Below are 23056 nucleotides of genomic sequence, written 5' to 3'. Positions count from 1 at the left end.
GTGTCCTCAAATAATTTAATTTGTTTATTATCAGAATTTTCCTAAATGCTGATAGTTAATATCATGTTTACAGTTTTAATAAAATGTTTGCCGTAACATTAGAGAAGGTCTTTAGAGCAAACGTGTGTTTATTCTCAACCACCAGAGGTTTGACTTACACAGTAGACTTCCCAGATATGTGGCAATGTCTGGTGCTTAACGCCGACTCATTTTTTACACGTTATCGTGCCCTTGTATAAGTTTTTACAAGGCATACAAAATATTTCTTAATGTTCTAATAACGTTCTTAACCTGCGGTTTACCTTTTACGAATATTTTAAGACACATGAATTAAATTTTTAGGTAAATGGTTCCGTTTAACATATATTTACCTCATACCCCGCCAGCTGTAATGAAATACATTTTTTTTTCTTTTTTGATACTTTAATGAACGCCGCTAACAACTTCTTAATTTGTACATCATAAATTGTCAAGGTGAAAAAGAATGACACTTAAACGTAAAGATTATTGATAAAACACTTTTGTAAAACCGCCCATGATTTAACTGATAAAGAAGACTCTTTTTATCTAGTCACTTAATTTCCATCCCTCAACTGTCATTGAAATAAACATCTCGGCATGAGGCTGTGCTCCACCAATCAACGCTCGTTTTACATGGGTAGCTGGTGTAAGGTGCCACCCGTAAAAATTATTGAATCGTGAAAATAGCACTTTAACTTCATTTCGAACATTACTTTCACTTCTGTCCTTCTTTCGATTGGCCAATTAGTCTGGGTATATTTACGGGTGGTAGACGGTAGTTTATTTAACTTTAGTGTTACCGCATCGAAGTGGTGAAAGGTGATTTAAAGTTGGATTTAAGTGTTTATTAAACGTCCGAAATACAGTAATGCAAATATGAATAAAGTAGCAGGACAATCAAGTAAGTCGTTTAAACGAATTAATAATGGAATGTTTTAAAACAAAGCGTATATTTTAAGATTTATGGAGGTAGATGTAACACTTTATTAATTTAATGTGATACTTCTTCTTATGAACATTGTCTGTTTTATAGCCATAATTAAAAGGAAGGTAGCGATTAAAAAAAATGCAAAAGGAAAACATTTGTTTTTCAAATTATTTATATCACAAGTGTAGTTACTTCATTACGTAATTTAATGTTGATATTTATGCAAAAATGTTGTTTCTTTTGTATGACATGCTTGTCTCGTGAACATGTATTTAATTGCTAGAATGTATTCATACATGCAAGAAACTGTAAGAAATATGATATTTTCTTCTCTTTTTTTTCTATAGTAAAAAGTATTAAAATATATTTACCCATTAAATGTCCGTATGAAACAAAACGAATACATGTCAATTAAGACAGATCATTTTCTTAAGGAAATTAAATTATATTTTATTTTGTTAGGCGAAAGAAAAGGGAATTACGTCAATTTGATGAACATGTATATCCATGTGTGAAGAATATTTTTAATTCGTTCTTCTCCATAGTTTGGCATATTTATTTTTCTTCTTAAAAAATAAGTAAATATTTGTTTTCTATACAAAATAGATTATATATTTATAAGAACCTTCAAAACAACAAATTTCGACAAACTGAATTATAGATGGAACATTTTAAGGTGACGGCACTGTCTAATATCTTTAACAGTGTTTGTAGGGGGTGGGTGGGCTAGGGGAATTTAACATATACGATATTCATATGTGTTGATTAATAAAAAACAAGTTTCAGTTTAAGTTATAGTCTTTACTTTGGATGTTTAAAAACTATATCTATATGGTATTTAAAAGAAAATACAAATTGTTATATCACTCTTATTACATTAACACGAATGTGTATATATATGTATGTTTAATTTTATGCTATGTTTGTTCTCATGATTGAATACCATAAGAAAAACTCGAAACTCTTTAAAGCTAAAATGAAACTAGGCCCAGTATAATAATGTGTTTTTATCGAAACGATGCTTTTCGATAAACTCAAAATTTGCTACTTAATTATGTATGTGTATCAAGTTAAAAAGCTTAAATGATTTTATAATTTTACAAACAAAACTGGCATTAAAACTCTTAAAATATTTCTTGAACGGATCAGTCAGACTTGGGCTAAAAGAAAAATGTTCTGAAAATGAGCTGCAAATAAATGTCCAGCGGCAGTACAGGCTTGGAACTGAACTAATATTTGTTTTCGAAGATTTAGCTTTAGTCTGTCTCGAAGGTGGTGGTTTCAGCAAGAAGCCGGTTCTTCACGTGCTTCACACTATAACAATTTCTAATATCATTTATTAACGGATACTTTTAAGATTTATGTAAATCCATTTACAGAACAGGAAATAATATGTTCCGAAACATAAAACCCAACGGTTTTTTTTTTCCAAAGCTAAAAATTGAAAAACTTCGAAAATCTAAGTTTAACCCTATTTGACCACTTTTGGATTCATTCGGGAAGACGTATTTCATCATCGTGTTTGTCTAGGGAGACCCTGACGTAATACTGTCCATATAATTTTCCAAAAGGCAAAACAAATATAATAGAAAATAATATAACATGTAACAAATAATATCGGTTGGTGATTGCCAAGGCTCCAGATAGTGAGGTTACTTTAAAGTCACATAATATTATGCCACTGCAGATAAAAAATATCGGAAAGAAGCAGACAATGCTCGAGTTCTCAATATGCCCTAATTAAAATTTAAAAAACATATGAATGTGGAAGCTGAAATCTCTGACGAGCCTGAAGTAAATTTTGACGTTGTAGTGACACATAGAAATTCTGCTGCGTTTATTTTGTTCAAATAAATCATTTACTCATTCTTTCTTCAATAAAATGGTGAAACAAATTTATAACATATTTTTGAACCTACGGACAGGTATAAGCAGCGAGATTGGAGTCAATCTAGGTGATAAAAAGTTTATTAAATGCGCATTATACGATAAGCTGTGTGCGATTTAATAAATTATGTGCGACCTCCAAATAAAATGTCATATCAGAAAACAGCTCTCCCGTAGCCGGGAACACTGTGCACAACACAATTTGAAAAACAAATTAGAAAAAAACTTTTCTAGGACATTTCTTCAGTTATGTTTTGACAAGTTTGACAAGTTTATTTCATTTCTTCCAGAAAGTCAGAGACCCATGAGGAATAACAAAGCATATATACAAATATGGCGATACAGTAAATATGATATAACCGAAAAGCATCATAACATATAACATGTGATTATATGACTAAATTATCACTTTTAGACATGTGTTCTACAATAGCGGGGTCAACAGATTAACACAAATACATCGTATGTACTATAAATACAAGTTCTTGTGTTATAAAGTTCGTTACAAGTGAGTATAACTGACCAGAAATATATGTTTCTAGCTCTAGTTATGTTCCAACATGTGTTTAAATTGTATTAACTAGGTGAAGTATTAATTAGTAATTGCAATCAAACAAGACTACATGTCAATATGTAACATAGATTCATTTACAACTCAGTAGCTTCTGAAGACAGTGATATGGGAATTTCCAGGCTTGTTGAAGGCTGCATGCGATGTCTCTTAAACAATTTAGAAATATTGCACCTTAGAGTCTCTGTGAGTTGATACTTCAAGATATGGGAGTTACTTGTGAAGCTCAACTACTAGGTCTTATACAGTCAAGTCTGACTTTGTCTGTCGTTCCTCTAGCGTACAAGATTTTTTTCCCACATTTACTGATTCTGAATATTCATTTTCTTCTATTCAGATTGTAAAACAAGTTGTCATTAAATAATGTTGATGGTCTATAACAAATATCAACAAATTGCAGCAGTTCTGGAAGACAAAAACTAGAAAAAAAATGAAGGTTTCTATTTTAGTTTCGATCAGTTAGTTGTTAAATATGCCGCATTGATATGTAACTCTCTGATTTTTCGTTAAAAGATTCAGATTTTAAACCGGCATATATGATACGGGCTTTTTTAAGTTTGTCAATTTGCTTTTTATAATGAAGAAAATATTACAAGAGTGTTTAAACATTTTGAACCTTTGACAGTTTAAACATGCGGAAAAAAATCGCTTTAAACAAATTCAAATCAAATATGTTTTGCCAAGTTCACAAAATCTTTGCACCTATCTTAGTTTAAACAAATGACTGCGGTACCAGGAAATTGTATACAGTAATTAAGTACGTGAATTATGTTTCAAATCTCCCCAGTGTCTTCCTTTAGAATGGGTTTACAACTGTTTAAATTATCAAACAAGCTTTACATTGACTTATTGGCGGGGATTAATCTTCTGCGTCGTTGTCAGCCGTTGCGTAAGTATTTGATTAAGACAGGAAAAAAAGAAAACCAAGTCGGAATCTTAGTAACAATAAAGAACATCAAGAATAAATAACAAAGTAAACCCTTGTCGCTAAAGGAGATTACTAAATGTTTTAGCTTTGCGTTGACTTTATTAAAACGGGCTGGAGTTGATTTGGTACTTTCTCAAGATCAAAACGTGAGCTTGGTAGGATTTTGAACAAATGCGGTTCATAATTTATGAAAATATTTGTCTGTTCGTTCTATCATTTATCATACTTTGCAGTGGTTTTAAATTCTGCTTTTGAGACGAAAAGATATTATTGTGAGAACGCAAAAAATTAATTTTATAGTTTTAAGAAAATTGGAAAAAATATTTGATAAATGAGTAAGTAAAATTGTAATTTTGATTTCTGACTGCATTATTAAATCCATTTGCATTGAAATGAATAGCGACTGTATGATTCTGAAATAATTTTGATTGAAGACAGAATTGTAATATGTTTAATATCTTAACGGAATATTCACGATGTCACTTGCTCTGTTTGATAAATTGCTCTTACAAAATAGCATTTCAAGTGTTCTTAAGAGAAATTTAATTAATGTCAAACTTCTCACTTTAAATTTAGTGTTTTTAAAAGATTTTTGGATGGAAAAGTATACATCGAAGAATGCGCAGTGTGTTTTGTTTAAACAATACATGTATACTTAAATACCCATTACCAAAGTAAGCTTAACAAAAATTACAGAAAACAATAGATACTTCAAAGTGCCGACAGTCTAAAGTCAGTTGCAAATTTCCGTCAAAACAGTTTCATATATTTACATTTAAGCTGAGGACATCATAAGCCACATCAAAGGAAAAAATGTAACCTAATTGACAAAAACACAAGCCGGCTATTACGAAAAAGGCCAGCATCCGAATTAAGAAAATAAATATCCCGGTTTCAAAAGATAAAAGTCGGTGCAATATATACTTACAAAGGTGCAAATGTTGCAGTATTTATTTTTGCATCAATTGACGGCGGTCTTTCACTTACAACGGGGTTTGGCTTTTAAAGTGTATCCGGAAGAAGAAATGTTTGTTCAGGAGGATAGTTAGACTGCCGGAAGATGGCGTTGGTTTTCACACGGCTCCATTCATTATAAAACATGCATTATTTAAAGAGGACATCTCGTATACAGTCTTCAAGTCTCACGCGTAGGAAATTAAATCTATTCTTTTTATGGATTCACCTGCGTTTAATTGAACAACTCAGTAATTTTGCGTTTTAATTAGACGTCATCGGTTGTCGCCGATTTCCTAACGGATGCCATTCTCTTAAATAAATCAGCTAGAAGACTTGAGAAGATGTCAGCTATTTATTGCACGAGAAATTCGTACGTAAATGCTGGCACGGCCAAATTGGCAATAAGTGACTCGAAATAATTGATGATCATTCATCGATAGGGTGCGTTTACAGGTGATAAATTTGCACGGGACAGGTGCTTTTATAGAAGATGGGTAGCAGGTTACATCCGGGCTATTACGATAAGACAATAACTTAGGCAGAATGATAGAAAGTCTTTGATTATCTTAAAGAGTTAGCGGAAATTATTGCAATCTATTTAGGAACCAATTTCTGTTCACATTAATAATTAATAAAGAATCGGATTTTATATGAAACAATAAAAGAACAATATAATAAAGCTAAGTGTTTTGTTGTTGATGAACATTTATGTCTATAAGACATGCAACTTAGATACCTGTTGATACTGGAGAAAACATTTGAAAATAATCGTAAACCCGCTTCTGACGCATAATATAAAGTGGCTAGCTTGTAGGTAACGTTTGACAGAAACGTTCAATACTTTTTAACTGTGTATTTCAACCGCGGAGGTATCGCTATTGCCTCACCGGTGTGAATAAGACCCCGTAATTCAAGACTTTAGTCATTTCAGCCAAAGAAGTCGTCATTATCATCTTTAGAACTTATTCTTGAAAAGTGACATAATAAAGCCGCAATAAGCTATATCAATATTGTATACATCTTCCCTTATTGACCAACTTAACTTTTTGAAAAGATCACCATAAAAGGGTAACGCAACAGTTGTGAAGTCCCATAACACCTGTAGCGGCTTCTTGCGACCCCTAGGTTGAAGGAATCCCTTCTTAATACACTTAATCATCTCTTCCTAACCATCACCGTAGGTGGGCCACAAAGAGCAAAATCTTTTGCAATACATAATAGGTCCTTCTAAAAGTCATATTTACACGAAATACGGATCGTTAATGATATACTAGGGTCGGCGATTATTCTCTGTTACATTATCATTGTATAATGTGGTCTTGTTAAGTTATGATTTTAGCGGATCAACTCTAGGCTGGCTAGCTAATTGAAAGTTGATTGTCGCTAAATGAAGGACCTCTAATACGATACGGAATGCGATATGGGGGGAAGATGATCATGTCAAAGATTTTGTCAGTGTCTTGTCCTGTTACGTAATGACACTACATGTTGTCGCCCTCCGGTGAATGTCTACTTACTATAAGTGTTTCTAAAACAGTCGAAGTGATACGGGAAGAAAGTGTTCTTTCAATCATATTGAATACACGCATTTTATTAACGAAATGTATATTTTGTGCTGTCTAAACAATGATTTTTTTCTTTGGTGAATTACATGTTAAGTTCAAGTATATATTTGCTTTGAGGACATTGTCTGAAATTATGTCAGCCAATTATTGCATGAAAATTCCGTACGGTCAAATTGGCAATATGTTTTAAAGGGAAATAACTACAAAGAGGTAAAACTAGGGTGGTCTATGAGAGGACCCGAATGAATAATGAAATGTTTGACATTAAATAAATCTTATCATTAATCACTTTAAAGTGCAAATTACAATGCTTGCAGTATATATAAGTAACTCGCCTATAATTTATCGTATTAAATTATGATATAAGTTAATATGGTTTAAACTGAACCACTTGTATACCCAGTGAGTTTATAGTCCATGAAGACTATAACGATCGCGCAAGTTGTACATTTTTTTCAACCAACTTTTTATATAAAGTAGGCTATGTATCGCAGCATTGTAAATCAGACTGAACGAAATATTGCCTTAAACAATTAGGAATAAAGATGATATCACAAGTGTTAAACAAATAATTGTTTGATCACGGGAAGTGTCAAACATGTGCAGCATTCTCAAAACCTTTCAAATATTAATTAAGATATGCAAAATGTGCTGTATGTGTTCTTAAAGTGGAACACACATAGAAAAATCTGCTTGAAGAAAAAAATAAAATAAAATAATTTGAAATAAATAAGAGCATTGTTTATGGTGTATATACAAGATCCCCCGACAACAGAAAGGTCTTTTAATATACGTCGTAGATCTACTAAAAGATTAAAAATTACAAGGAAAAAAGAAAAGTTTTTGGTTGCGGGTTTATCCCGCTACCAAAGTTAAGTGTATTTCTGACAATCATGTAGCGTCTTCATTTGATTCCAAATCACAAATCCAAAGGATGTTCATGTGCTACACAAAGTTGTCTTATTCATGAACAATGCGGATGAATTATCAATGATCAAGCACTTCTTATTCATCCTCTATCCATTCACACTGGCCATTTAGATTATATAAGATCTGTCAGTGATTAGGTATTCCAGCCGATGGTTACATCACTGACTTCCAGCTATTCATGTAAGGTCAATCAGAGTTTATCTTCGATATGAGGCATATTAGTATTTGTTTCTTATACATGTATATTTTTTTTAATATAAGCACTTGCAATATTTCGTCCACCCGCATAATATTTTATCAGTATGTACATTACTTTCGGTTCACTTGTAAGTCGTATTTTGTCAGACATACAGTGTAAACTGTACGAATCAATTTACCGTTTCAGGTCGTATTTTGATGGACATACCATGTAAAGTATGTCAGGATCATTCCTCTGGAAAACATTATGGAATCTACGCATGTGACGGGTAGGTTTCACATTTTCAAAATGATTTATTCACAAGTTTTGTTTCCATGAAGCATTTTTTAAGCACTAGCTGTAAAGTTCGGTTTCTTTTAATATTATATTTACGATTGTGATCAAAACCTGTCAGCACTTTTTGTGTACTTATTTAATAAAAGAATTATTTCTATAGGTAAAAATTCTTAAAATGAATACATAAAAAGAAAGTCCTGGTGAACTTAATTAAAACATATACTTTTTCTACTTTCAGATGCGCCGGATTTTTCAAGGTAGGCTTACATATTTGCCATTTTCAAATTTTCAGGCATCTTTTACATGCGTTATTGCAATAAAAAGAAATAACAAAATGAAAATATAACTGTTTTTTTTTAACTTAACGGAGAGTCCTGTGTTGTTGTTGTTCTTGTTTTGTTCCGTTTCAACAAGTTTAGAAATGTTTCTAAAAAGGGAACGTTGCATAAATCATGTTAATAGCAGACGTACCTTTCATGAAAAATATTTTCGCAGATTTTCAGCCAGTTAATTAACTTTGATAATTTTTGTCATTTCAGCGGTCTATAAGAAGAAATAGACAATATATATGCAAGTCACGTGGTCAGAGCAGTTGCCCAGTAGACAAGACACACAGGAACCAGTGCCGCGCGTGCAGACTTAAGAAATGTATGGAAGCAGGCATGAACAAAGATGGTAAGTTACGCCCCCTTTTATTTAGAAAAGACTAATAAACTGAGACTAAATACTTGATTTCTATGTGTAATTTTAGAAATTTTGCATAAATATGAACTACTTTTTTCCAGTGGTTAAATACGAGTTCAAGAAGACGAATGCGGCTGTTTGGCCACTGTGTTGAGAAATTAACATTGGTTAGATTATTATTTACTTTCTGACATGCTACTTATTTGCATTGCTGTAGTGCTTATCCGTATACAGCACTTCTCCATATGAAGGAAAAAAAGTAGATGAGGGTTGTCTCCCGTCTTACTTCATTGAAATTCAGCAGCTTCCGATATAACAGTTGTAAACTTGTTTCTTGAAAGAAAATATTTTCTTGAAAGAAAATATGATCCTTATTATAATTTTGTTTAAGTAAGAAACTTTAAACAAATAAAAGAAAAAAAGTCAAGTGCGTGAAAATATGTTGAGCTCCATTCAATATTGACTAAATAAACTGAATTGGTGGGCGTCGATTTTTTAAGAGTCAAAACTGCGTTTGATTAGAATTCTCAGCGAGGTAGAGTCAAGTGCAATAATCGGTCGGTACTTAAATGCAAAACAAAAACCTTTAGGACTTAAACATCGGTGCGGTTTTGTGTGAGGACCAATATATGTTTACTCGAACGCGATTGCCCTTCCCACTTTCAAAGAACTTTCAAAAGTCTCAATTACCGATTTGAAAATCTAGCTTGTTCCACAGGGAGAATATTCTAAAATAATTAAAAGGTAAATTCGACTTGTATTTTTGATAGGTTCATGACAATAGAATATAAAGGTCATTCGCTATTTTAACACATGTTCTGAGATTGAAAATCATTGTAAATCGCCTACAAAATGTTCACTAAGGAATCGAGTGTTTACCGAACGAACTTAGCTCGTTTTGTGTATATATTTCAATGTAAATTAATTTTCTTTCTGTCTAAAAATGATATGCGTCAAATGTGTCATTATTCTTTTCAAATAAATCATATATTTTTAGTCTCGACTTTTAATTTGAGTACATATTATCAGTAAATGTGGTTCAAAAGATCAGGTTTCGGATAAAAGAGATAGTTAAATGCGTTGAATACACGCTCTAACGGATCATTTTTCGCCATAAAAGACTAACTTTCAAACTCATTTACCCATCAATAGTTGCACAAAAATCACAAAGTCATATAATTTGTCAGCGCAACAATAACGTATTGTAAATGGAAATATAATGCTGTCGTAGTTGACTCAATAAATCACTCATTGATATGAATATATGAAAAACTTTTGTTCTGATTTGATAAAAAGAAAAAAAATGCTTATTTTCAGAAGTTCATTATTAACAAAAATATATAACTGTAATTATAACTAAACGATTACAGCAAATAATTACTACAATTTGAATTGAATTATCAATAATTATTCCAGAGTTAAAGTTTGATGGCGAATATGTTTTTTTTTTAAATAACGAGCCCCCTTAACGAGTATTGAAACAGCGGGCGTATGACAAGTTTACGGTAACCGTGCGCAGTAAGACAGCCAACGAAATACCTGCAACAATAGACATGCAAATCACGATTATATAGATAACTACTCTTGTATCAAAAATATTGAAATTTCAAATGAAAATCTGACAAGGTGATAAAAATCTGATAACGTTGGCACACGTGTCTCCAAACATGATTTTTTGTTTCACTGTCATTTATCTGCAATAACAAATTACTGTCAACTGTGTTAAGGCAAATGGTGACATGAATTTATTAAGAAAAGGCAGCCATGATTTCGCTTATTGTTTGCTTTCAAATGATATTTACATTTTTTTCATGTTTTTGCGCGTCTTTGAAATCTAACGAATAAAACTTATGGATTGCTTTAAATAGAGACGTCGTTTTTCTCTACTGATAGAAAAAGAAGCCACTATAACCCTACCTCGTGAGATTTTCACATACGATATCTGTACAGTTCAAATCTCAGTAATTTTTTTAGAAGATCTATATGATGTTGTTGTTCTGTTAGACATGAACAGAATAAGCTGTTAGCACTGTCGCGTTATTACAGAACATACGTTTCTAATACCATTTATTTAATGACCAAATAAAATGCAAGGCATATATGTCTCATTTATGTTTTTTACAGCTGTGCAGCATGAGAGAGGGCCTCGAAACTCTACAATCCGTAGACAGGTGGCCATGTACCTGAAAGAGACTAGCGAACTCAACTCCTTGTACGGCTCTTCTCCATTCCCGTCCCCCTACATGCCAGGGTTCTACACGTTTGAACGTCTAAATGACGGAATAACCGTCAGTGCAGTGGACCCACCTTCCTCTCCTCTGACACCTATAGCAAGCCCCATAACACCCACACCGACCTCTCCGGGGATCATTTGTCAACCAACACCCAAGGTAACTATGCATGAAAACATTATTGGGATGTTTAAACGCATTCTGTAATACTTTTTGCTACTATCCGTTGTTTTGATCTACAACAATTGTTTAGTTGACTTGCCTTTTAAAAGTATTGATACATACTGCTAATTAAGACAAGTGTATCTATATTTTTAAATAGTTTTGGAGTCTCGTTCTAAATACGGAAGAACTCGATCTATAATATTTGGGAAAAAGTATGTTAAACATGTAATCTTGTCTAAGTTTATCATTTTCTGAACTAAAGGGTTTATGTGTCTTCTTATTCCTTTTAATCGACCCGGCATTTCTTTATTTATATTACATGACATGTGTAATTTCAGTACATAAAAGTATTGTTTTTTTTTTTAACAGTACCCCCACGAGCTGATACAGTCCTATTTTAGTAACCCCGAGGCTGTGTGCGAAGCCGCAGCAAGACTTCTTTTCATGAGCATTAAATGGACAAAGAATGTACCTGCCTTCTTGGGTTTACCGTACAGAGACCAAGTGACACTGCTGGAAGAATCCTGGAGGGAGTTGTTTGTTTTAGGAGCAGCACAATTCCAGATGCCCATAGATGCTTCTACTTTACTGTCAGCTGCAGGTAAGTTGAACACAAACCTGATAGTTTAAGATACACTTGGAGTAACATAAAAGACTACCTATATATCGAAATAGGCTGTAATTCATTTTGGCACGAAATGGCGCAGATAAGTTCAGTTTTTCCCCAATATGGCGTTAATGAGTTCTTTTTTGCCCCAAAAATGGCGTAAAATCAGACTGTATGCAATATTTTACCAGTTGAAATGTCTAGTATTTGACGTAATGAAAAACACTTTCAACAGGGTTTGTATGGGGAACCTCCAAGTTTTAACCAATTCTTGAAAATAAAAATATCTGAAATTTTAATGAGTACAGCTTTCGATCGTAGCCAGAATGACTAACAGTTCTGTAACAACAGTGGACCCATGGTCAAAGTATGTTAAAATATGTTGTCGCATTTGACTGTGTTCGTTACTAAAACATTGTCATTATGTCCTAAATATGGTAAAACGTATATTTTATTTAAAAAATATTTAATTAAAGAACTATTTAGCGACCCGTTTTGAACAAAACAACAATTTTGTTTTCAAACCTCACTACAGAAGATAGGAAACAATACATTTTCAGTTGTCAGCAGTTTGAAAATATTCCAAATTGTGTAGGTTATTACTGGCTTAAGCGAACATTTTCCTCTGATCACATAACATTACCAAAACACATACATTATTGCGCGGATATTTTCATAAGCGTCTAAAAAGTGTACACGAATACATTGGTTTTTATGTTAAGTATTATTACTCAGAAAATTCTAATCATCCTTGGATTTGAAGAGAACTGATAACAATTACAATTAGTCAAAATAACGCTATACTAAGGTTGCTAACAGTCTTTTGAGTATGCTTCACTTAGACTAAAGACAGTGCTAGACAGCCATATTTATTTGCGTCAGAAATGAAATGCACCTAAACACCCTTTATGGACGGTATATCTGTGCACTCTTCAGTTGGAATATATCATGTTAATAATATTGTATGATTCTTGCGGGTATATTACAAAAATGACGTGACTGCTGTCTTGTGTCTTTATCACACGCGGGATCGTTCTGACGTAACTGTAGAACTTCTTTTCACGAAAACACGAATCGAAAACAAAACATGGAAGTGGCTTAATCCATTGTATCTGATCTCAGACACGTTATAAAACTCTTAATACATGACGCTCACAAATACTGTTAAATACATTAAGTAGGATCAAACAGAAACATTTAAACTTTACAAAGTGCGTCACAATTAACTTGATAATATGTGTACTTGAGGAAGTAGATCTAACAGGCCGCCGGAAATTAGTATTTTTATACATTGACTTGAAAAATAAATTATTTGCACATATTTGACTTCTTGTTTGCAAATCTAGAAGACTTTTAACGCCGTTGTTCAAAGTTTAACTGTACTTCTCATTATAACTCGGGCTATAAAATATTCCGGCAGTATAAATATATAACATAACATCCTACGGCACTGAACAAAGAAGTAATAGCTTAACAAATTTCTGTTTCAAGGTCTTAGCAGCGAGAATTCTCAAACAGAGAAGGTCATGAACTTGATGACAGAGATTCGAGCCCTACAAGAGATTATAGCCAAATTTAAAACTATACAAGTCGACGCTACAGAGTACGCTTGTTTGAAAGGAATTGTACTTTTTAAAACTGGTATGTATATAATTGTGCTTGGAATTATTCTTTCGTCTAGATAAACACATGAAGCACCGATCTGTTACTGCACCTTTTTAAAATTATTTTTTTGCCAAAACTATTCTATTTTTGATTTGTTTGTATAATTGGTTGCTTGGCAACACAGCTTCTTTATCTATTGTTTATTTGTCAGTAAAACATTATTCTAGAAATATTTATCTTTGCACTGTTTACATTTAACGGGAACTGCACGGAAGAAAATGTGCTATGAGTTTTTGTTACCCGAGATAATTTACATTTTTATCCCATTTGTTAAAACATATCTAGCACACAAATTCATTTGATTAATGAGAATGGACTTAAACAAAATTACATTACCACCATTCTTTTCTTTTTTCAGTTCTTCCTGGAAACACATCTAGTGACGTGAAGACGCTCCGAGACTTTCATACAGTAGCGTCATTGCAAGACCAAGCTCAAATGACCTTGAGCAAATATATACAAACCTCTTACCCCACCCAGCCATTCAGATTCGGAAAACTTTTGTTGTTATTGCCAACGCTAAAGACTGTTAGCGGCTCCACCATTGAAGAGCTGTTTTTCCGTAAAACTATCGGAAGCATTCCTATTGAACGGCTATTAATAGACATGTTTAAATCAAACGACTTTTGACCCTCTGTCTGGCACAAAGTGTTTAAATTATTGTTATAGATTAGTTGAATGTATCAGATATATTGCATAATATGTTTTTCTTCCCTTATAAAGGGACAGTATTTGGTGCAGAACCCCGATGTATGTAGAGGTGTAAAATTAGATACCATTTCACATAGGAATTAATGGTTAAGATAGCAAATATCAATTGCTTATGTTTGGCAAAGAAATTTTTTAAACTTTTTGGACCAGATTATAAATGCAGAAAATGAGAAATGGATAAAATTGTATACTGTAGCTTTTTCATAGCTTGTCTATGTAGTGATCCTTATGATTCGATTGTTCTGAAATTAGATTTTTTGTATTATGTTACCAATGTTACCATCTAAATGTAATAAGTAGATTTGCCTATTAAGAACTGGCGGTTAGATTTACTCTTCTGGTATGTTTGCTCTGAAAGAACATAAGTGTAGGAAAATAGTTTAGATTTAATGATTATTAGGAAGTTCAGACCTTTAAGTTTCAAAATGCTTTGGGGTTTGTAGAGACAATTCTTGTAATGTTGCGCGGAAATCTGGTACATTTGTACATTCTTACTGTAAACTACCATTATTAACATCAGCTCTAAATCCAATTTAGAAAATATCAATAAGTTTTAATTAAAAAGGAGTTGATTCTAATTCTAAAATAATTAGCTTGTAACTTTGGTACAAAATGTCTGGAAGACGCATAATCGCTGGATGTTTGTTAAAAATGTTTTATTTTGACTGGACAGAAAATGTATTACTAAGATATGCAAAAAATGTCATTGTTGGTGCAAAACTGTCAAGATTTATTTCATTAAATCAATTTTCCCAGATCAAGAAGTTTAGGGTTTCATAGATATAAAAACATTTTAACGGTTTCTTGTTTATGGGTAGCTAGAGTATCCCATTCTCTTTAAACTTGCTTCCTTTTCAGAATTACTACATCAAAAGTCGGCATTAAGGTGAAAATAACCAAAATGAAGTAAAGTCACACATAGAATAGCCAAAATGTATTCTTCATAAATTTTCAACACTAAAATAACAAATGTAATATCAGAATGATTTCTAACAGATTGTCTAAATGGTTTTATTTAACACTTGCAATGCCCCTTTCCGGTCATGGGTGTTAAAGTGTTCAAAATTGCAGCAATTTACGAAATCACAAAGTCATACTTTCTTACCATCTATGCTCGCGTCTACATTTCGGAACAGTAGACAACACTATAAGATTATTCCGCAGTCGTATGGTGAATCACAAGTTACTTTTTGCAAACGTACCCCCGCACCCCCTGAGTTTTTTAACGTTTACCATGTCACAATCCTTTAAACGAAAAGTCTTTAGAATAAGTATAAACTCAATCTTACACAAGTTCGTCGCCGAAAAGTGGCTTTGATGGGAACATTTATTATTGTCATTTCGACAGTTAAATTTTTTATAGCTGTTGGGCTAAAAAAAAATCCAAAGTAACTACGTAAAGTGACTTTTGTACCAACTCGATGTGCATTCGTTAATTCATTGTAGTTTTAGTGTCTGCTGTCTGTTTAAAGTCCCAATGCATTGTTTTATAAAATATTCGGTCGAGACTAAAATGAATGGATGTGACATGACTGCATTCTACGGTCGTTTACCTGCAGTTTTTAAAATAGGAGAAAAGAAGACAAAACTGCGCACTGCATATGGGCTTTTTCTCACGATGCCTAATCATTTGGCCATTTCTTTCTTCAACGTTAATAAGTCTACGAACTATCTGAACGTTTCTTCATAATGGCGATAATAAGGCGGAAATTGGCTACTATCTTTGCGGCTAATCTTACCTCTATATAGTGGAGAGTTTCAAAGATCGTGAAAAACGAAAATTTGACGTGACAACTTTAATGGCGATTTAATTGAATTTCGCCTTTATTAGAAAATTGATGGGCAATTGTCTGATATTAATTCAGCACGCACAAAACGACAGAGTTGCTAAATGAGCCATCCGATGAATAATTAACAAGTATACGATATTTGTGTACTTTGTGTTTTATTTGAGCTAAGATCAAAGCTTTTTAAGCGAAAGACAATCGATTTGGGAGGCACGTTGAGACTTTAAAATCAAATTATTCATTAATTATGAAAATGTTCTATTTTATGAAGTAAATGTTTGTTACTTATTCAAATTTGATTTTGTTTGCTCGCAGTAAAATAGGATATTACAGCACGATCGGATTCACATTTTATTTGAATGAGAAAGCTATTTTAATTTTAAGAAATGCCTTTTCTCCAGTTGTAATAATGCATGTCTTAATATCTTCACATGAGACTTTGGTTGTCGAGCTGGACTTGAAAAAACACTAAATCGTTTTGGTGTACATTTCTACGCAATTTAAAAATTTTTATATGATCGGAGTAAGATATTCTAAAGAGTATTTTAGGCTTTTTTGTCTACTTAAGATTTAATAGAAGTAATTGTTGTTATTACAAACTATATTACAGTTCAAATTAACTAAAGATTGTAAGAAGAAGGTTTTTTTTCCATCTCTCTAAAGTGTGTTACTTTTTTTTTCTATGAAACGGACCCAAAGATTAAGATATACAAAACAGTATCAGTGTAGCCATTTTTCATTTGATTAGTTAATGATTGACTTCTAAACCAAATCTAAATAAATAATGTCATAATTGTTTGAAAAATTCATTGTTTTTATCAAAGTTGTTTTGTCCTTATGGGATTCATAGATCGCACAGTATCTCAATATTTGTTGTTTGTGAATCTAAATTTTGTTTTATAAATGTTTAAAAAGAGAGTATTATATTGTCAATATTATTAAAAGTATTACTATTTACATAATCTTTTGTTTGTTATCATTTGTCATATCCGACAACATAGTTTTTTTGCTGATGCACAGTTTTGTTTGTCATATCAGATAACAAATGCACAGTCTTGTTTGTCATATCAGTCAACATAGTTTTTTCCTAATTCCCAGTCTTGTTTGTCATATCAGATAACATAGTTTTTTCCTGATTCCCAGTCTTGTTTGTCATATCAGACAACATAGTTTTTTTCCCTAATTCACATGCAGTCTTGTTTGTCATATCAGACAACAAAGTTTTTTTTCCTAATTCCTAGTCTTTTTTGTCATATCAGATAGCATAGTTATTTCCTAATTCATAGTCTTTTTAGTCATATCAGACAACATAGTTTTCCTGATGCACTGTCTTGTTTGTCATATCAGACGAGATAGTTTATTTCCTAATTCTAAGTCTTGTTTGTCATATCAGACAACATAGGTCTTTTGCTAATTCCCAGTCTTGTTTATCATATCAGACAACATAGTTTTTTTTGCTAATTCCCAGTCTTGTTTGTCATATCAGACAACATAGGGTTTTTCCTAATTCTCAGTCTTGTTTGTCATATCAGTTTTGATTCCATACCTCATGTTTTTATTTCGATGTAAATGAGATGTGGAACCAAAATTTGTAGTCCTGTTTGGCGCCATATAACCTATACTGTTTTGGTGCGCCGTAAAACCCAAATGAATAAATAAATAAATAGTCATATCAGACAATATACTTTTTTTTGCTAATTCCCAGTCTTGTTTGTCATATCAGACAACATAGGGTTTTTCCTAATTCCCAGTCTTGTTTGACATATCAGACAACATAGGTTTTTTGCTAATTCCCAGTCTTGTTTGTCATGTCAGACAACGGTTGATTGCCTTTTTTGCTAATTCCATGTCTTGTTTGTCATATCAGACAACATAGGGTTTTTCCTAATTCCCAGTCTTTTTTGACATATCAGACAACATAGGATTTTTGCTAATTCCCAGTCTTGTTTCTGTCAGACACCGTTGTAGCTTTTTTTTGTAATTCCATGTCTGTTGCATCAGAAGGGTTTTTCCTAATTCCCAGTCTTTTTTGACATATCAGACAACATAGGGTTTTTCCTAATTCCCAGTCTTTTTTTTACATATCAGACAACAGGATTTTTGCTAATGCCGAGACTTGTTTGTCATATCAGACAACATAGTTTCCTGAGGCACAGTCTTGTTTGTCATATCAGACAACATAGTTTTTTCCTGATGCCCATTCTTTTTTTTTTGTCATTTCAGACAACAGAGGTTTCATGATGCCCAATCTAGTAATGAAAGGCAATTAAATTAGTTAAAGAAATTTAAGTTTAAATTATAAACCCGAGCGCTTTCGGCTTTTGAAAAAAACTTTTTCAAGGGTAGCATAAATCAAAACAAAAATGGCACATTTTCCGCTTGTAAAGTTCTGCTTTAATTATATGCTAACCCAATGTTATATATAATACTGTTGCTATGGTGAGCAGTTATGCGCTCTGATTTACTGTAACTGATTGGGTTGCTGTATAACCTGTATAACAACACACACAACGACCAAACATGGTATGAGTGGATGAGTACTTAGGCTGGTTCTCCGTGACCTTCAATTTGTCATTAAGAGTTTATCATATTCAGGTGAGCGATATATTATTTGTTATAATAAGGCAAGAATTCAACAGAACATTCAATAAAATTAAATATCTTTTAAAACTAAAAATGTCCATAAAATTACACATTTTTTATCAAAAAGTTTTTACCATTCTGTAAAAGAAAAGAGAATACTAGTATGTAAAAACTCATTTCTTTTTCGATATTAAACGTTTTGTAATAATTTTTGGCTGCTTGAAAAGTTCACTAAGTGTGTCTGAAAAATGCCAACAGTAAATGTTCAGACCAAATCACGATTTGAATTAATTTTCAACAAGTTACAACAATTAAAAGCTGAAGAGTTTGCAGATAAAAATGAATGTTAGAAGTGATTTGTGTACTCTGTCATCGACTTCTACTGTCAAAAGGACTTGAATTTTTGTGGTCTTACAACATGAAATAAACATAAGTTTTCTTAAGCATACATTAAGTTGGTCCTCCCAATTCTTAAAGAAGCTATTCAAAACATGCGTATGTTGAAATATCGGAAATTAATCGTATTGGAACATGTGTGTCTTTTATAAAGTCACGACGGGTAAATATTGTTCTAAGTACTTGCGTTGGATTTTTGTGTCAACTCGAGGTATATCTTTATTTGCGAACAGAATTTGAATGGGATATTAAAGCCATTTTTGTGTTAAAATGGATTAAAATATAAACAGAAACTACTAACTGTCCGAGCTAGACAACCAGTATCAATTTACCCGTGAACTTAGCCTTGACTTCGGAGATTAAAATTTTGTTTTCTTATCAAATAAGGAAGATTGCATTTTTCTATTTGTGGAAAGTCTAGACCACCACGTACTGAGGGGGATAACATGCTTTTTTAAAAGTTGTCCTGTAAAGCAAGATAATTAATTTGCTATATAGAAATTTGAGTAGGTTAGAACTACTCTTTGAAACACCTGCATTGATGAAGTAGCATAGACAATTTAGTAGAGAATGAAATTGTCAATAGTACTGAGGGCATTTCAGTGAAATTAAATCTAAACAATGCGACAAACCATGATATTACCAAATACTGTTTGGATGTAAAGTGATCACTTTAAGATCGACTTAATGTTCACCATGACGATCGTTCAAGCGGTCTATGCTACCATTCGTTTAGACACTTCTGCATAAAACAAAATCACTATGCAAACACGTATATAAATTAATTTCTTTCACTGTAAGGACTTTTAAAATAATCGATACCGCGACACAAACGTTAAATCGGAAACAGAAAATATACAGACCATATGAACGATTTATTCGCGAGCGTTGCACCGCGCTCTCATATATTTATGATGCATAGTGGGTATGACTATGTTACTTTAATCATAAAGGCACCGTTACAGAAACGGCCAAAATGTATTAGTTTGAAAACCAACCCAGTTTACATACGAATATTTTAACTATATGATTTCTTTTGTCACTTTGTAATGCAGTGGATTGTGTAAGATTTTTCATGCCTAGGACCTTGGTACAAATCCCATCGATGTATTTAAATATGTATGTTTAACAGCGTTTCACTTTCGAATTTGATGTAATAAATCTTTTAGAACGACGTTGGCCTAGCCCCAGGTAGCGCTGACTAGTATAAGTATTATGCACTGGTTTTCCTATATGTTATGCAACCGGGCATTGTATAATTTTCCATTGAAGGCTGATCGGTTGAACTTTATACCGCATTTTAACATAAAGAACATGTTTGCGCTGTGTCTTACCTATTACCTGTTTTCTTAATATATATACCTTACAATGCGTAAAGTCTTATTGGAGGCCAAACTTTCAAGTTTTTTAAATTTCTAAAATGAAATTTTCTCGAAAACGACGAGAGAATATAGCCACGAATGACAGCGTATATCATCGTATCTCTCTTAAATTTATTAGGCGTGTAGGGTAATGTTTCGGTCGCCCAATTCTGTTGTCATAGTTTGAACACTGTCGTGACCGCACCCATAACACGCCAGTTCTATTACTTTCAGGAGAAGCGGAATCGAGAGAGGGTCATTAATTACACGTAATTTATGATGATAAAAATAATCAACAAATGCAAGACTTATGATCTGAATATGAGCAGCGCCATGAGCAAACCAACATAGTAGCTTTGCGATCAGCATGGATCCAGACCAGCCTGCGCATCCGCGCAGTCTGGTCAGGATCCATGCTGTTTGCTAACGGTTTTTCTAATTGCAATAGGCTTCGAAAGCGAACAGTATGGATCCTGGCCAAACTGCGCGGATGCGCAGGCTGGTCTGGATCCATTGGCAAAGCCACTATGTTGGTTTTCTCATGGCGCGGCTCATATTAAGGTGATCTACCGGCAAAATGTTCTCATGTCTTCGCTGACTTAAACAGCTGTGTACAAGAAAAATGACGTGAGCCCACCTAACTGCAGGCAGATTCCCACAAAACGGGATCTTTTTGTCAAGCATGCCAGCCATAGGGTCCCAGGGTGAATCTTTGCACGGGGTCTTTGTTCGGGGCGAAACTTCACTAATCGAGACAGCTAATTAAGACAGGGCAGTCAAATTATCGTCAAGGGAGGCTATTGTGCTCAAGTTGACTGACTCGTTAATTCACCCGCCGAGAATTTGATGACAGTGGTCGTATGTCGGTATGAGTGAATCATTTTTTGTTTTCTTCTTAACTAGCCAGAAATGACCAGTATACAATTATCTTATTAAAGTTGTAATTGCGTATTAGCCATCATTTCCATTTTGGACAAATAGTTGAATGGGTTTCAAAATTGAAGTGTTACAGATAAATGGCAAGATGTTTTTTTTTCTTTTTCATACAGCTTTAGAAGGTTTGATTTTAGCTTTAAAAATATATCCTGGTACCAACCACGAGTGAGGATTTCTTTCTAAAGCGTTTCCCACAACGCGGCAATGACCCATCCATTGAGTCCACCTACAAAATACAGAGCCTCGTTCCGACAAAACTGTCCGCAACATTTGTGACCGCGGGATGGCCAAATTCGACTTAACTTTACACGTTCCGGGTACGGATTTACACACTAAAACATCTTTCTTATTCCAGTTATGTGAAGGAATGTAAGTCAAGTTAAGCACGTATTTGCTTAATTACTTAATTTGTTTCCGTAAACTTACCACTTTCAGAAACATTTTAACAAACTCTTTAACAAATTCTCCCACGTTAGGGTTATACCTTCTCCATCTCGAGTTCTCGTCACTATTGTGGATCTCGTTCTCCCCGAGGCTACGAAAACATCCTGCATCGTGTTACGTCTATTTACAACCCACCCCACTCCTAACATTACATCTTACCAGAGATGATAATAGAGATGTTGGTAATACTGACAACTTAAATTATTTCGACTTCAAATGATTTTGATCATTTTGATAAGGGCTAAAGTCTATGTAAGTCAACACTCTCAGCAGGCCATCATCTTCCTGTCGCCTTTTCTACAGTAATTTGTAACCTGCTAGTTAACTTTGAAAATGAAGTGTATAACTTCGAAAATGAAGTGTACAGAAAGATATAATATATCACTTAAAACAGTTTTTTCTCTCAAAAGTTGACGAAGAAGCCAAGGACACTCGATAATATTAAAACAGCTGATTATTGGAAGTTTAGCGATTCAGTGTTGCTCTATTACACGACATACTTAACTTTAATGTTAAAATTTCTAAGAATTACAAGTGTATTCGGGCCTCCCAAGGAGTAGAATGGTTTCATACGATGCGGCTAAAACCTAGCTTGAGGTAGGTCAATGGTTCTATCAAGGTACCTGACTCGCCATTTGAAATAATGTTCGAAGTTATACAATTCGGGTTTTTTGTCTATTAACCATGTTAGCGCTGAAAAGTTGCATGTTTGCTTTAGATTAATGCAATTTTTAGTACTTTTTTGTATCCTATCAAATATTTACCCAGGAAGCAATTCTGCACGAAAATAACAGAATCAGTTGATATTTCAATGCTAACTGACATTTCGATTTCGGGACATCAAAAAGAAACTTAAAAAAATGAAATTACAATAATCAGTTAAACATTTTTTTGTTTCTAATCCGAGTCGATTTTTAAAACTTCTATCTAAAAATTAATCAAATCTATTTTTAAAGCTTTCATTTAAAAGTTAATTAAATTCACATTGTATTATTACTTTGGTAAATTTGTAAGCCGACACAAATCAAGTAGAATACTATCTTTAACCTCTGTATTAAGTTTAAATGGAATTTAATTTAGATATCAAAATATAATAATTAGGCGCCAATCAAAAGTTAATTAAGTTGATATAAATCAAAGTATAATATTTAAGTTGGAAGTGGAGACGACAGGGACTTTGATACGTGAACACGTTATTTGTCGTATTTGTTGTATTTATCAAAA

General features: G+C 33.1%; 1 protein-coding gene across 1 annotated transcript; it reads left to right on the top strand.

Annotated features, from left to right (window-relative positions):
* The first annotated feature begins 770 nt into the window (after positions 1 to 770).
* Positions 771 to 17065, top strand: LOC123552217 (nuclear receptor subfamily 2 group E member 1-like). Its single transcript, XM_045341697.2, has 8 exons — positions 771 to 922; positions 8173 to 8254; positions 8501 to 8519; positions 8802 to 8937; positions 11071 to 11336; positions 11712 to 11943; positions 13441 to 13590; positions 13973 to 17065. The coding sequence occupies exons 1-8, from the start codon at positions 898 to 900 to the stop codon at positions 14242 to 14244; spliced, it is 1182 nt and encodes a 393-aa protein (XP_045197632.2). The 5' UTR covers positions 771 to 897; the 3' UTR covers positions 14245 to 17065.
* Positions 17066 to 23056: the final 5991 nt, after the last annotated feature.

Source organism: Mercenaria mercenaria, chromosome 4, assembly GCF_021730395.1.
Source record: "Mercenaria mercenaria strain notata chromosome 4, MADL_Memer_1, whole genome shotgun sequence".
NCBI classification, from domain to species: domain Eukaryota; kingdom Metazoa; phylum Mollusca; class Bivalvia; order Venerida; family Veneridae; genus Mercenaria; species Mercenaria mercenaria.
This window is presented reverse-complemented; position numbering and strand designations above follow the sequence as displayed.

Excerpts from the sequence above, each read along its gene's own strand:
- LOC123552217 (XM_045341697.2), top strand. The coding sequence starts at position 898 with ATGAATAAAGTAGCAGGACAATCAA. Across the intron at positions 11,337-11,711 it reads TTTGTCAACCAACACCCAAG|TACCCCCACGAGCTGATACA; the intron begins GTAACTATGCAT and ends TTTTTTTAACAG. Across the intron at positions 13,591-13,972 it reads AATTGTACTTTTTAAAACTG|TTCTTCCTGGAAACACATCT; the intron begins GTATGTATATAA and ends TTCTTTTTTCAG.